This window comes from Ricinus communis, chromosome 4 (assembly GCF_019578655.1).
Source record: "Ricinus communis isolate WT05 ecotype wild-type chromosome 4, ASM1957865v1, whole genome shotgun sequence".
Classification (NCBI taxonomy): domain Eukaryota; kingdom Viridiplantae; phylum Streptophyta; class Magnoliopsida; order Malpighiales; family Euphorbiaceae; genus Ricinus; species Ricinus communis.
The window spans coordinates 24,512,619-24,529,850 of record NC_063259.1 but is presented as its reverse complement, the minus strand read 5'-3'; the positions used below and the strand labels follow the sequence as shown (position 1 = coordinate 24,529,850).

At 30.4% G+C, this 17,232-nt stretch overlaps 1 protein-coding gene across 1 annotated transcript; it reads left to right on the top strand.

Moving 5' to 3' along the window:
* The first annotated feature begins 596 nt into the window (after positions 1-596).
* LOC8265058 (agamous-like MADS-box protein MADS2) lies at positions 597-7,251 on the top strand. The gene is made up of 8 exons (XM_002514578.4): positions 597-1,293; positions 5,343-5,421; positions 5,597-5,658; positions 5,783-5,882; positions 6,293-6,334; positions 6,435-6,476; positions 6,647-6,783; positions 6,896-7,251. Exons 1-8 carry the CDS (start codon positions 1,109-1,111, stop codon positions 6,981-6,983), a joined length of 735 nt encoding a protein of 244 aa, XP_002514624.3. The 5' UTR covers positions 597-1,108; the 3' UTR covers positions 6,984-7,251.
* Positions 7,252-17,232: the final 9,981 nt, after the last annotated feature.

Here is a 17,232-nt window from a genome sequence, read left to right as displayed (position 1 = left end):
AGATAGGTTTATGATCCATCACACAATACCTTCGAAAGGGAAGTGAGCATTTGGACATATCAGTGATCCATCCAATGACACATGTTCACACCCAAAAAGTTTATCCCTTTAAGGTTAATGTTGACATCCAGTAGGCATTTTGAGGTAACTTATAGACGTAACATAGAAAAAACCAATCTTGAGGAAAAATCAGTCATCATTTCTATTATATAATATTACATTTTTTATCAAAAGGAGAGATAGAGTGATTAACGAAAATGTCAGGGTAGTGACAGAGATTGTGTGGATGAAACAGTGAAAAACTTGGTCTGTAACTTTATAACTGATCAAAAAACTCCATAATAGGACATTTAGATAGATTTAGAAACCGTACTATATACACGCACATATAATATCATTTGTTATATTACTCGGAATTCTTAATTCTTTTTATATCGTAGATCAGTTTTAGCAGACTGTTATTTGATTACAAGTAGATCATCCATATTAGAAACGAACAAAGATATTCTGCTTATCATATAGCTTCATAATTCAATTTTAATAAACAAATAATTTGCTTTTGTATTTCTTATTTCCTGTATATTTATATTCTGGTATGTAGTTTTCAGGTTCCGGGATTTCTATACATGCTTCTAAGTTGTGCAGAATTTTACCTATTTTCAGTGTATTGCATTCAATTATTTGTAAGCACATTTACACAATTTCTAACAATGGGATTCCGTTTCCAGTTAAAAAAAAAAATGTTATGACAGTCGACAAATGATCGAGTAGTTAAGCTTATGGCAGATTTACAACTCATCAATGTGCTTTTTCAAACTAAAATAAATACTAATAAAAATTGTACTATGATCACAAAAAGTAATTACAGCTAAATCATGTCAAAAAAATCTTAAGTTATTTATTTATTTTGTACAAACGATAAAAGACATCACAATCCAGGGTTTCCATTTCTCTCGTTTATTTATTTATTCTCTTTTTCCTTCTTGTGTACTATACAGCCTTCTTTTTTATCTCTTTGAGTACCCTTAAAACACAGGAGTTTGTAAAGTTTGCTATAGCTTAACCAAGATTGGAAAGGAGAGAGAGCAAGTGTGAGTAAGAACTAAACATGGGAAGAGGGAGAGTGGAGCTGAAAAGAATAGAGAATAAAATTAACAGACAGGTTACTTTTGCTAAGAGAAGAAATGGATTGCTCAAGAAAGCTTATGAACTCTCAATTCTTTGTGATGCTGAGGTTGCTCTTATTATCTTCTCTAATCGTGGCAAGCTCTATGAGTTCTGTAGCAGCTCTAGGTATGTACATACATATGCATAAGCTTTGTCTCTTTTCTCTCCATATGCATTTAGAAGTGAATTGTATGCATCTTTTGGTGTTGCCTTTATGCAAGATCTGTGTTCTTTTCAAGAACCCAGTTTTTGTTGTGAGCTGCTTTTAGGGTTTCACTGGTGTTCATGGTTATAAGCATGTCCATTTCATTATGGTTCATTTAATTTGTTCAATTGTATCTAGGTTTAATGGTTTAGAATTTGTTGTGAAAGTAGTGATCCATGCTTGTGCTTTGTGCTTTGTGCTTGGGATCTACTTCCTTTTCTTCTATATTTTCGTTTTCCAAATTTAGGTATTAATCACAAGGTTTAGTTAACAATCTCTTTTCTTTAACTGGTTCAATTACAATCTAATCAATATTATTATGTTTTTAGTGAAAGGTCATCTTTCTAACCTATGGATATATGAGGGTTATTTTTTATGTGCACTGCTTTCTTATTTATCTTTGATCTTTCTTTTTCTCTTTTCAAAAAAAAAAAAAAAAGGTTAAACCTAAGGTTAGATTGACTAGTTTCAGGACTTCTTAATAGAGTCGGATTGGTGGATTATCGCTTGATCCATGTATTGAATCCTTGGCGAGACCACAAGACTCCTGATTATTTTTTTCCTAGCTAGATTACAAGGAAGCTTGGTTCACTGTTTAGATTTTAGCGCTGGCGATGTGATTTTTGCAGAGTAAGTCTGCTGGACTTTGTTGTGCAATAAAAGAACGAATTCAGAAATTAGAGACAAGAGAGAGATGAAAAGACAGACTGAGACAGAGAGAGGAGATTAGGCCGCTTTACTATTTTTCTTTTAAAGCTGCAAAAATACGTGACAAAAAGATTGCTGGACAATGATAATTTACAATGGTTATCATTCTTCCTTGCCAAACATTACATTGCCTGCACTAAATCTTAACAGTGAACAAGTTCTAAAGCTTCTAAAGGTTTCACAAAATGTATATAGATCGACAAGTGAAAGCTGATGTGATGAACATGAAAAATTGAGATACTACTGGTGGGTACATGCTATATAAAAGTTTGCAAATTGGTGAACATAATAACCCTAGTATATGTTGAAGGCTGATTTTCTCTTTTTGTTCCTTACTCTTTTTTCTTTCTCATTTCTTCATTCAAGATTGTATTGTAACAGAACATTCTTACATTTGAGAGGTACAGGACTATCTGACTCAGAAGCCCTAATGAAAACCAACAAAAACTGAAACAGCATGCAAAGACAAAAAATTTATTTCACAGTTTGAGTTAGCTTAGATACATCTTTTATTCATTCCTTGTTTCCTTCCTAATCGATATATCCTAGAAAAATATATTTTGCACGTTGATAGATTTCGGTTGGACATATACAGGTCGTATAGTAACTTTACATTATCTTTTTACCATTTTGTACTATTTTCTAGGAGCCACGTACAACACTATGTAGTAATTTTAAATTGTGATTATCTAAGTTTGGTATATGTATGAATATTTTATATTTTAGTATTAAATGATTGACACATATTTTATTTTTTAAAAATGATAAACATGTGTTAATTATCTATCGGTTTGATACATAGATATTGATATACATCAAGTCTAAATAAAAATTTTCTAGATAGATAAAACTGATTGCATAGTGAATAAATAAGACAGTCAATATAAATATAATACTTAATAAAATAATATTATACATTATTATCTAAATTACATCGCTATATAATTAGTTTTATCTACAGATAATGTGATAGACCGAGTCCGTTTAAGAATTTTTCCAACATTAGTTACCAAAAGAAAACACATCTCTTTACTAAATAGATTTACCCTCTTGGGTGTGATGAACTACAATAAAAAAATGAAACTAACACTTGTACTCCTTAATGTAGCGATCCTATTTAATTGGACGTAATACTAAATTCATCTTTCCGTTTTTTGATTTCTGGAGTCTAATAACACAGGTTTTTAAGATGTTTGAATATTTAGATATAATTAGTTAGGTACAATATGTGTGTTAGTTGGAGAAATTAAAAATATGAGATATATAAATGACAAAATATTTATTAGCGATTCTTTATAGAAGTTTTGTGTTATTAGATTGCAGAATTCGAGAAAGAGGAAGACGAATTTCATAGTAGGCTCAGTTGAACAAAACCATTACTGTGAGTATCAAAGTATAGGTTATCATGGGTTCTAACAAACGAATTGAGCATCAGATTTGAGTATTTAGATGTAATTGACATATGAAGCAATATGTGTGCTAGTTGGAGAAATAGGAAAAAAGATATGATGTATAAATAGCAAAATTTGTAGAAGCTTCCTAATGTTAGATTTCATAGAAAGATGAGTTTAGTAGGAGTAGTCCAGCTGGGCAAAGCTGTTTTGTTATAAGTAATAATTATTTCTATTGATTATTACTATTTTAATAGAGAAAAACATGTAATTTGGAGCATAGCTATAGGTCTTCCCATACACCCTGAAAATAGTTTTTAGAGCACTAAATTGTATGTGAAAAAACTCCAGAGACCTAAGAGTACAAAAGGGGGAGAAAGAGACTAGAAAATTACCGAGAGAGAAGGGCAGTTTGCTGCAGTAAGGGTTGTAGAAGTACCCATGCATACCGCAGAATGGGAGTTGGACTGAGGAATTTGTTTCTCTATAACAACCCGGCAGTGAAGTCTTTGGATCTCTCCACACCGGTCTTTGCTAAGTACAACTTAGGTGAATTTTATATACTTTTATGTATTTATTAAATATAAATTATAAAATTTTAGATTAATATAAATAAACAAAATTTTTTTTTAGAATATATATAAAAATATTTTAATATATAATTTTATATAAAAGTTATATATTAAAATATTTTATATAATTTGACTTAATTTTTATATTTTTTAAATAAATATATAAAGGTATTAAAAAAATCACTATAATTACGACACTCTAAAATTCATTTTGATAGATATTTAGCTTTTCAACGGCTCTTCTAAATTCTCCTTTAATTTTATTTTCTTATAAGCAACAATTTATCAATCAAATTGAAAAAAGTTAACATAAAATTCCATAGCTAAGCCCATGTCAAATACATCAGCTCCAATATACTCGACCTAGGTAAGATTATGTTAAGTGAAAAAACCTTAGAAAGTTATACTTGGTGGGAAAATTTTATATTGACATTATATATATTTTTTTTTAATTCATTGAAGAGTCAATAGGTTATGGATTACATACCAGGGATAGTTATTTATTTACACTTGTCATAAAAATAAAAATTCACTTAATACGGATGTGAGAACTGGTACTCGAGACGTCTCATCCCCAATAGCAAACACTGTTGCCGCTTAAGCTAGGCTTCAACTGTTATATCCATATTATTTTCTTACAAAGTAAGCTCTACTTTATTAATAATTGTTATTAGATGATAAAAATGTAAGATTTTTACTAGATGATAAAAATGTAAGCACATATTATAGGAAAAAGAAAAGTGTGGAAAAGATAAATTGATCCTAGGAGGCAACCTTATAACCTTGTCAATATTTCATCATTCTATCTCTGGTTTTTAAATATTTCCCTTTTTCTCCTCTTATTCTCATATATTCCCTTTATATTTTTCTTATTTTATTTGAACATATAAATAGATTTAATAGTTCTTTTTCTCTTTTATTATTTATTTTTTTTGAAAATTGTAGTTCTTTTCTCTTTTATAATACGGTAATTTAATAGTTAGATGTGCCTGGTATGATTAACCTAATCTCTTTATTGGGTATGTACTTTACATTGCTGATCAACCTACTCTCAAATAATAATATTGCCTGTCAAAAATTCTTTGAAAATCATTTTACGTAGTTTAGTTGTTTAGGTTGTAGGGCTTCAAGGAAAGCCTCTTTTGGATTTCTTTGTTTATTCTTAGACGATGTTTATTTGTTCTTCAGTCATTCATCAGGAAGGAAACAAATTCATTTAGTTGAACAAATTGCAAAGTATAGGGTTTGGCATAATAACATTTGTCTCAAATTAAGTGTCAATCCTCCTTTTGTTTTCAGCATGTTGAGAACACTCGAAAGGTACCAGAAATGCAGTTATGGTGCACTTGAAGCCAGCCAACCAGGCAACGACACACAGGCATATTAATTTCTTTTGTGATTTTATTGAATCAAGACACATTTTCTTAATCACGGCGGAAAAAAATCCAAACACTAATTAACCAAATTATATTACATATAACACTTTCCATGTGTTTAAGCTTAAATTTCTTGAGAATTTTACCATGGCCTTATGTTTCTATGCACTCAAGCAGAACAACTACCAGGAGTATCTGAAGCTAAAAGCCAGAGTTGAGGTCCTACAGCGATCACAAAGGTACAATACTGATGCTTCTGCAATTGACTTTTATGCATAGCTTATTCTCAATAAAACTGATTGAAGGGTATGTTGATAAAAATATGGTAGCAGTGCTCTAAGTAAGTAATCATAAATGTTGTAGGAACCTTCTTGGGGAGGATTTGGCCCCATTGGATACTAAGGAGCTTGAGCAGCTTGAGCATCAACTGGAGACATCCCTTAAGCACATCAGGTCAACCAAGGTTTGTCACAATAGACTCGCCACTGCGGTCGTGTGTGTGGGGTACCGGGGGGATTTAGGGGGAGGCCGAGCACGTTCATACACAGTCTTTCCTTTTTCATGCTTTAAAAATAGATTGTTTCCACACCTGTGACCTGCAAATCACCGCAGGAATAACTAAATTATAGTTTCATACAGTTTCTCTACAATTCCATTAATTAAAATCAAAACATATTATTAATTTGGAAATTGATTATGTTATATTGTTTAACCTGCCATGATATTATATTTTTTCATAGTTTGCCAAATATGACCATTAAACGATAGGTTGTGAACATTAACTAATTAATTTGTCTGTATCTTGATCCAGCCATTTCAATTTCCTTAACCTCGAATTTTTCTTTGGTATCTTTTGTATTTTTTGCTTTTCAGACTCAATTTATACTCGATCAGCTCACTGATCTTCAAAATAGGGTACGGATTTCTGTAAGCATAGGTTTGATTTTTTTGCAATTGAGAAGCTTCCATATATTATAAGCTAATTCTTAACGTACTATGAATTCTTCTTGTGCAGGAGCAACTGCTACTTGATGCCAACAAAGCCTTGAGAAGGAAGGTAATTTAATGCAGTTTCCAGTCTCTACGGCATCTAATTCTAAACCATTCAAGAACTTTAATTTCTTTCTTGTTATTTTTTGCTGAAATTCTGAAGTCTAGTTGTTAGAATAACATTGAATATAGTCATTCCAGATGCTTAGTACTAATTCCTGGCCTTTTCTTAATCAGTTGGAAGAAAGTAGTGCACAAGTTCCACTTGGACTAGCATGGGAAGCTGGAGGACCTAACATTCAATACAACCGCCTTCCGGCTCACTCAGAAGGGTTCTTCCATCCACTGGGAGAGCATTCCACCTTGCAAATTGGGTATATATATCTTACAGTTCTTGGAAGCTCTAATATCCATTTATACATGCACATACCAGAAGTCCTATTACTCAATATGTATAATAATCCTTTGTGCAAATTGCATTCACAGATACAATCCAGTGAGTGGAGATCATGTCAATGTTGCAGGTGCCCACACACAACATGTCAATGGATACATTCCTGAGTGGATGCTTTGACTTTGATACATCTAATATATCGCATATAAGATCAAAATATATATCTGCATAACTTTCTGGCTTTGTTTCTTAATATCGTTATGGTTTGCTGTGATGTAAGTTATATATATGCATAACTTGTAATTATCATTAAGACAATAAGTAAATGTTTGTAAGGTGTTGTAACTTTCAAAGAAAGATGCTGTATTTACATATAGTGTCATGTACGGATTGTAATTTTATACAATTATTAAGGATATTATATTCTATAATATGCGGTTGTTTTAGATTTTTGTCCTTAAACTGAATTATAGATTAAGAACATTTCACATTGCTTAATTCTAATTTTTATTTATCTAATGCAGAATATAATATTTTTATAAAATTACTTTTCTAAAATATTAAAAATGATTTTATAAAAATATTATATATACACATATAAAAATAAATTCAACTCTTTAGCTCCTTGATTCGACGTTTTTCCTCCAAAAGGGTCCTCTGAAATTATCTACTATTGACTAATTAAACTAAGCCTACATTTCCTTCTTTTTTAAAGCTTAAAATGAATATCTATATTGTTGTTAACCCTTGGTTTTTTAATTCGCAAGTAGACAAGAAAAGACTCTTCATTGCCTCATTTTCTATACACACACACATTCAAAACAGGAAACAAAAATGCTATTCAATAATCATATGTTGCATCATGAACATTTTCTTGTTAAATACTCTGCATACTTTTCTCTAAATTTGGAACATCATAAACTTAAACTATAACAACATGCATTATTAAATTGTTCTCTCAAAATATATAATTATGTCATATCTGATTCGACTCATAAGGCAAAACAATATAATAGGCTTGTCATGTATTTTTCAACTGAATTAGTGTATGTAAGCAATTCAATTGTCTGTATTCCACGAGAGCAAAGCTCCGAATCCCAATGTCCCATGCATGACAAATCAATCTGGGCTTTTACTTCATTAAGAGTTTCATGCCCACAATGGACCATGTTATTTCCTTGTTACTATTCAGGGTTCCAACATTACATACCTTTCTTTTCAATGAAATTTTTAATCCTGGATATGTACCCTTACACGAATTAAAGATGTGAAATGTCGTATAAATAGTAGTTGGTCCATAATACCATCTAGTATCAGAAGTGACTGGAGTAAATTCTTTCTGTTTTTTTCACTTGCTTCGGTACAATACTGTACTTATTTTTTCCCCAGCCAACATGAACCGTGTTACAGAAATTTTTCTCCTCCACTTCCGACAGAGATGGAGAAGTTACTTGGCATGATCTGATCCTGTGTGGCTATAGAGTAATCTTGTAATATTAATGTAAGAATACATGAAATGGAAGGAAGTGAAATTAGGAAGAATAATATGACATATCATGACGCAAAAATCTATATACAAATAGTTCTATCACATGAAAAATGGATAAACAAATTCATAATTTCCAACTTGAAGTGTGCAGCCATAACCTTAAATTGGTATTGTGTTTTTGTGTCTTCTTTTTGGGAATGACTTGGCTAACTACTTATGTTGAGTATTTTATTTTAGACAGTAGAAAGTAATATTTACTTGCAGATTTTATAACTGGTTTAACTAACCATGGAGAGTAATACTTGGGAGCTGCCAAAGAAATTCTTTCTGGAAATAATTATTACTTAACAATGACCTATGGGCCTATGCCTATGGCAAAAACATGAGCCTGTTGAATCATTGGGCTAGACTGCACAGAGGACTCTTTTAGATAGAATTTTTTCTCATCATCTTGCATTTATCAATCAAAATTTTCAAAAGTTCAAAATGAATTGGGATTTCCCCAAAATGAACTGTGAACCCAACCCACCCACTACTTTAATTCTTGTTACTTTGTAAGTTAAGCCACCTATCCAATACTTGCATTTCACCAATCACCGCTCGCCATGGAGGTACCTTGCTTATCTCAGAGCTTATTAAATAAAAAAATTAGGGAGACCAAACCCTTGTAATCCAATGTCTAATTGTTAAACTTTTTGGTTACAATGTCTAATCGTTGGACTTTTTGGTCACTCAGAATAGTTTAAAGATCATATAAATACAATAAATACAAAGTAATCTTCTTAAACTTATATGTCTGTTCTTAAAGTGTTTAATTTAAATAAGATATGGATAGAATTTAAAAAAATTACTTTATCACTTTAATTAATCAACTTTTTCCTCTTTAAGGAAGTTGAGTTGTTTTTCCATTTGCAAAGCCATCAAATCCAACATAACATTCCATGTACGAAGGATCTAATTAGTCAAATGTTTAACCCATAAGTTAATCAAATGAGTAGTAGTCTCTTTTTAGTTTCACCTAAACCATCATTAAACATTCTGACCCCATCCTTTTGACTTCTCTTTTCCTAGTGAAGATTCTTGTTTCATAATTTTTACTATGCAAATGATTGCATGATTGCAATTCTTCTTATTCAAGTCACTTGGAAAGATAATAGTTACCTCACTATTGTCTATGCTTATACAACAAATTGAATTCTCTGTCAAGAAGATGTGTTTTTGTATTTGGGTTAATGATCAAAAGTGACTGATATTCATTATAAGGCTTAAGCTTTTGAATTTGTTTTTTTTTTTTTTTTTTTTTTATGTAATATGGTGAAAGGTTTCTGTTCATACATACTTTTGCACTTTAAATCAATAACCAATGAGTTTTTATTTTATAACATCACACAATTATTTCTAACGTTTCTTCTTGTAGTTGAAATCTATTAAAAAATTCATTTCATTTTCAAAAAAAAAATAAATGATAAAATTAAAAAAGATATTCAAGTGTTTTGAAATATATTAACTTACTAATGTAAAATTAATTTAAAAGTTTTACTTATTTTATTAGAATATAATTTATCTATAACTAATTTCATAAATTTAATTATATAAAATTTTAAATTAATTTTAATTTCAGTCAAACATAAATTTTAAATTTATAAATTAATTTCATAAATTTTAACTAAACAAAATATAAAATTATAATTATACTTTAAACTGATTGATATTGTAAATTAAACTTATTATATAAATTAAAGATTACAACGTTCAAATTAAGTCTGACCATTGTGTCTATTCAATGTAAAAACTGTAATAACTAAAACAATTAACAAACTCAATGAAATTGTATTGGATTATTGGCCTTCTAGTTTTTTTTTGACTAAAAAGGAAATGAACAATTGAAATTAACAATCAATTTTGATAACATACAATTAATGAGGAAGTTCAGTCTGTTAATCATATAATGCGTATAAAAGGAATACGATTGATCTCAAAGGGTAACCTAGAAGAAATCAAAGGTGGGGATATGGTAGCAATCTGTGAAGTCATGATGAGCCTAGATTATCCAGATTAGGCATTATATATGTTTCCTCTTTTTCTCTTCTTTCTTCATTTGTCAAACATACTATCCTTCATTTCATTGGCTAGATAATACCGAAGCCAATTCAGGTGTATTTGAGTTTGTAAGAACTTTTTACCTTCAAAAGTAGAAGTTTCAGGAAACCCCTCCATCTTACATGGAGTTAATTTCCTCTATATTTTTAGAAATTAGATAAAAAGTGTGAATGCCATAGTGATTTACCTAAAAAAACTTTTATCCTTCTAAAATTAATAATTAAACTTTTATCATGAATATTCTGCCATCTACATTGCAAGAAATTATTTTTATTTTTAAAATTTTAATGACATATTATGCCTTTATTTGGTGTGATAAGGAAAAAAAAGGGGACAATTAAAAGGCTTACTCAAATCACTAATGATAACCATCACTAATTCAAAAAAGAAATGAAAAGAAAAGGTGCTCGATGCATGCACGTATCATTCTCTTAGTGGTATAAGAAACAAAGAAACAACAGCAAACTGAACCCTAGATGCCTTACAGGTTTCTATCACCAATTAGAGAAAACCTTGAATTGAATCGCGGAAAGGCAATGAAATTTTGCTGCCATATTTAAGACAACCTTTCATTTTCAGTCACCCTCTTTGTTTCTTGATTTAGCCAATCAAAGTGGTCAAGTCTTCAAAGAAAAGACGAACACTTTTAACCTCCTTAGTGCTATTTGGGTTGGGCCAGCAACTTAGCTAGCAAGCCCACGTGAAAAATCACATCATATATAACTGATGCCTTCACCAATGCAAATATTACACAAAACAGTGCTCCAGTTCCTTCTTGCTGTTTTCTTTTTTCCTTTTCACTGTCTTATTTCTTTCCACTGTCTGGTCTTTTTCTATGATAAATGTTACCCATTTTAGAAAGAACAATATTACTCCTACCATCCTAACCATTACTTCTCTTTTTTACTTTGTTTTTGATTTTGGGGTTATATTAATATACATATATAGGCACTGTGATCAAGAAAAGTCTTGCATTTATACTTTTATTAATTCAATAGGGCAGAATAGTTGTCAAAGTCGCCCTGTCCAACCTCAATTAATCATGGCCAGCTTAAGGAAATAATTAAGCTTTGATTGTGTATAAGAAAATGATTTAATTTCATTTTGTAATTTTATTCATAGATTGGATAATTGATTTATATTTCGACTATTTCAGTTTTTGTTAATCAACTAATTATAATTTTTTTTTTTTTATAAGTAACTAAACAAAGAGGACTTAATGAGTTTCTTTCAAAATCGTTCCTTTTCAATTCATGCCTATAGGTCTGAATTTGAAAAGAGTAATATGGTCTAGTTTTGGAATTGAGAAATATATATATATATATATACATTAGCGGATAATGGTTTAAAACAAACACAAAATGGTTTAAAAGCAGCCAATTTCCAAACTATAGCTGGATTTTGAAGAGTGAGGTTTGGGGCGTGAAAACACTCTGTCTCCCTCTTTAAATTGTAATAGATTTTAATGAGAGAAAATTATTTAACAGTAAGATGATACTTTTCTATCTTTAAATAAAAACTTGACATGTGTGAAATGAAACTTGTCTTTCCAAACTTGAAAATGACGTGTGTATATATATACATTTTATCAGTCAAAGGAAGAACTTCATTAGTAAAGATGAGAAACTAAAGCATCAACGATGAAGGGAGGGAGATAATCCAACCATTCCATAAGATCTGTCAAAGTACCTGTGCCTCTGGTTAACGTGTTCGCAGATCTAAACATAATACGCAATTACAAATTGCTTAATTAAATGTTAAGCCGAGACACCATTTGGACGATGAATTCTTATCCACGACCTTTTGAGTATCTATTTCTAGGATCATCATTTGTATACTTCTATCTATTATAAGATAATTTACAACTTAAATTAATTTGATATTTATTTTATTTTAATAATATTATTTTTTAAATTATAAATGAGGAGAGAACGACTCAAACTTAATAAAATCTTGTATGTAAATGCATTACTAATAATATTGTTGATGCCAAATAATGTACATGTAATTTAAAAGTTTGAAGATTTTAAGGAAGTCATTTAAAATAAAATAAATAAATAAAGACATTTCTACCTTATGTTTGAATATGGGAGAAAAAATGCAATCATATTTCAATATTTAAAAAAATTATTTTTATAAAATTTATGTAAATATTTATGGGATGAGTTCTGTCTGTCTTACGATCGAAATAATCGAAGGATATCAGACTTACCAAGGTTGAGTAAGATAAAGGAGCGTGATATTTCTTAACCTTTATTTTTTTTGTATAAACCAAAAATCTTATTGAAAGGAGTTAAAGAAGCTCAGATAAAGTGATACACTAGAGTAAGCATGATAAAGCATAATGTAAAGCACACAAAACGAGAAGAACAAAAACACAGGCAAGACAACAACATCTACAAAGACATCAAATCATAACCAAGCAATAAAGTTATCTTCCCTAGTAACAGCAGATTTTGCGAGACTATTAACCATGTTGTTACTGTCTTTACGTACGTCTTGAAAGCTGCAGTTGGAAATTTGCTGTTGTAGAATGGCGATGGAGTTGAACTCATTGTTTAACTCCATTTATCCAATTTATAGATAGTAAAGAATCTGCTCCAAAGATGATGGAGAAATTAGATACTGCTTACTTTTCTGCAGTTAGCTGAAGAGTTTTCTAGATAGCTAAAACTTCAGCTTTTTTGGTTAAGGAATGACCAATCGGGCAAGAGAACATGCAAAAGATGGTTCTTGAATGATCTATAAGGACGCCACCGATGCCAGCCAAATTCGGGTTTCTGAAACAGGAACCATCAGTGTTCCATTTGAGAGAGTTTTAATAGGGGGAGTGTTGAGGGAGGATATACAATCAGCTGAAAAAAGAAAGTCTTGATTTGCAAAGGGGATGTTCAGGCTTGAAGCTTTGATAAGCCATGATTAAAAAGAAGATCGAGTCCAAAACAATTATTTGGTTTTGAGAGACTTTCTCATTCGTTTCTAGCCATATTGTCCAAATAGTTGCAAAGAAGAGAATTGGCCAAACTTTCCTTTGATAAGAACCCAACATCATGCATTCCCATAATTCATGGAGACCTTTAAAGGAATGAAGGATACACTATGAGAAAACTCACCACTTTATGATTATGTACCATATTTGCATTGTTTTGTTGTAGTTGACTAGAAGATGGTCTATGGACTCAATATGACAATGGCATAACACCCATATACTCTGATCCAAAGAGAGTAAACCTCTATCAACCAAGAGGCCCTTGGTAGTGATTCGTCCTAAAAGAATAAACCAAGAAAAATTCTCGACTTTTGGGGGCACTAAACCTTTCCAAACACCTTTACAGTGATGTATAGGATTACCATTTGGTGGTCTTATAGGACCATATTTTAAATGATGCTCATTAAAAAGATGAATCTATCGAGTAATCCCACAAGTTCCTTCTCCAACTGAAACACCAAGTCCAACAATTTCTATTCCAAAATCCGAATTGGATATCGGGTCATTTTGGTTGAGTGATATAAGGAAGAGGGAGGGATAAATATCCATTAATGGAGATCTGGTGGCCCAAGTATCTTCTCAAAATATGCATGTTTTACCATCCCCAATGTTTATATGGAAACCATCTTTATAAGGATTCTCATTGGCAAGATTTGAGATTTCTTTCTAGTAAATAGAAGGTTGAGTTGGCAGCCATAGTGGGCTCGACCAGTAATATTTCTCACTGATAATTTTTTCCCATAAGCATTCACTCCCAAAAGTGAATCTCCATGGCCATTCTCCAAATAATGCTTTGTTTTTTTTCTGAATATTCCCAATTCCTCAAACTTTTAGTATTGTTGTATGAGCTCACAATTTACACAGTGCAATTTCCTCTTTTCTGCCAAATCATCCCAAAAGAATCTCCTTTGAATAGCTTCAATCTTTTTTGCGACCCCCACATGCATTCAAAACATGGATAAGTAATAGACAGGCAAAATAGACAGAGTAGCCTTGATTAGCTTCAATCTAAGCATTGTTGCTATGTTTATACGTTAATCTTCAAATATTGTTAATCACTTCTTCTTTCACTATCTCAGTTTAGCATACCTCCTAAAACCAAATATTAATGACATTATTATTCTCTTATTACATAATCTAAACCATTTAATGAATGATGGACACGTACGAATAACAAAAAATTAAAATTTCAATCTTTTTTCTCTTCAAAATGAGAAGACATATGAAAAGTCTATAAAATATTTTACTATTTTATTATGTTCCTCTTATATAGTGTTCGGTTGAAATTCATATAATTTATGGAATTCATTTGTGAATTTAAAATTTATATATTTTAAATATAATGAAAGTTAATTTATTATTCTATATAATCAAATTTATGTAAAATTAATTAATACTAAACTAAATTCTAACAAAATAGATATTATTCTCAAATAAATTTCATATTAGTAAGTTAATACATTTCGTAACACCAAAATATCTCTTTTAACTTTATCATTTTTTTTTTATTTTTTTATATTTTTTTAAAATGAAATAAATTCTTTTATGGATTTAAATCAAACATATATCATTTTTTCTTAAAAATAAATGGTAAACCAATTGTAATTTATTTCCTTTTATATTTTAGATCTTGAAGTGAAAAAAATATTTTTTATTTTTTTATTTATCTAAAAGGAAAATAAATGAAGGACTATTCTATTTTACTCTTTTTTTTTCTTCATCTTCCTTCCAGTATAAAAAGCACATACATTCTTGATTCTATCTCTATAAGATCTAATTGATTTGAAAAAATGATACATTTCTCCTTTTCAATTGTATTAATTCTTTATATATATATCCAGAGTGGAAGGTCGGAGAAAACCAAACCATCCAGTCTGAACATCCTCCCCTTAGGAAGATAACCATTCCTTATGGAGAGAATGAGATAGAGGCTACACCTTACAAATTGATAGGAGAAGATCTTGAGAAGAATTGTTGCGTTGGATTTGCAGAGATCTGTTTGTAGGAATAAGGTTTCTCCTTTTGGTTAATGGAGCTTGTGTTTTGAACCAAAAGCATTTTGTAATTATGTGTCTTTATTTGAAGAACAATCCCCTGGGTATGTGTTTGGTATTTCCATTTCAGTCAAGCAGCAGATGGAAAAATCATCCTTACCCGAAGATTCAAAGTCAAATGGTGGGATAAATTTAACCACCAAGAAAAATTATCACTAAAGTTGGTATAAAATTTCATTTCAAAAAATATAACTCTTTCACCTAGTATTTTAGGTAAACCAGCTAAAAATTTCTCTTTTCAGAAAGGTTGGTTTGAAACTTTCCTAAGCATGAATCTGGTTATGAAGGTTTATTTGTAGGCTTGGAAATTGCTAAGCTTTTTAGGGTTTAGGGTTTAGGGTCAATGCCCTTCGGATTAAAAAATGCTCATTCTGAATTTCAAAAAATCATGAATGACATTTTCAATGCTTATTCAAAGTTTAGTAAATAGTGAAGAAATCACTATTGAAGATTTTACAAAGCATATTGATGATTGGGAAATACTCAAAGTTCAAAAGAAACAAATTTATTTGTATTCAAAGTTTCCTATTTTCAAAACTGATTTTACTATCAAAACTGAAGAAAGAGATATTTAGATTTCAAAAACACTTCCTTCAACTATTGGGATTACCAACAAGCTTGGTTTAATACCTTTCTTCTTCAAAACGAAGGACAAAGCCATTCTTGACTTTTCTACTTCGATACAAGCTCAATCCAAACTTTAAAGATCCCCTATTGGTTTAAACAATGATGGAATTTTTATGGCATATTCAAAGTTTTGCATTGTCTATATTGATGATGTGTTGATATTTTCAAATTCTCTAGAGTAACATTTCAAACACTTGAAGATATTTTTTTACGTTGTTAAGAAAAATGGTTTAGTAGTTTCAAAATCCAAGATATCTTTATTTCAAACAAAAATTAGATTTCTTGGACACTATATCTTTTGGGGAACTATCACCCCAATTGAAAGGTCTCTAGCATTTACTTCAAAGTTTCCAGACAAAATTTTGGAAAAAACACAATTACAAAAATTCCTTACTTTTATTTCAAAGTTTGTATATTTGTTCAAAGTTTGTATCTATCAATAAAATTTTATTTTCTTATCTACCATTCTTAGAGTTAACAAGCGTATGCTCTGTGCTTGCCTCATCTGAGGATCCTGCACACCAGAAACTTATTGATCTATCTGTTTTTCTTTATCTAAACTTGTTGATCTATCTGTTTTTCTTTATCTTGGTATAGAAAATAGGAATAATATCTTAACTCAATCTAGATTCAATGCTTCCTCCGTCTATGAATGGAATATAGATGGAATGTCAGAATACAATATCCTTGGTCTCTTGCAACAGATGAACATGGCAGCCAATGCTTACAAAACCTAAAGTAGTATATATATATATATATATAACATAAATTATTTAATCAATAATTAAATATTTATTTCCTTGATTCTTTTAGAAGATTATGACATCTTATTTGATTTAAAGTGCATAAAATGGAAGGGTTGAAAGGTCATGTACGCTGTGAGAATAAATTCATCATTTCTTTTTGTAATTGAAATGGCTTTAATTTATTTATTTATTTTTTTTCTTTTTGTGTGTGGTAGTGTGTTATTTAGATGATTAAGACCCATCAGAGCTTCATACAATGAAAAAGACAAAAGAAGAAAACCTTGGTTGATTCGATTCAATGACTATAATATAACCCCACTTTCCCCAGCTATGTATCTACTGAGTACGGCCTGTAGGGCAGCGACCATTGCTGAGGCATTCATGGTGCACTATTGCTACAACTCTTTAAATATTAATAACACAC

What these genes read in the sequence shown, in the direction of transcription:
- LOC8265058 (XM_002514578.4), top strand. Translation starts at nt 1,109, where the DNA reads ATGGGAAGAGGGAGAGTGGAGCTGAAAAGAATAGAGAATAAAATTAAC. An exon ending in GAGTTCTGTAGCAGCTCTAG is followed by an intron (nt 1,294 to 5,342) that starts GTATGTACATAC and finishes TTTTGTTTTCAG; the next exon opens with CATGTTGAGAACACTCGAAA. An exon ending in CATTCCACCTTGCAAATTGG is followed by an intron (nt 6,784 to 6,895) that starts GTATATATATCT and finishes TTGCATTCACAG; the next exon opens with ATACAATCCAGTGAGTGGAG.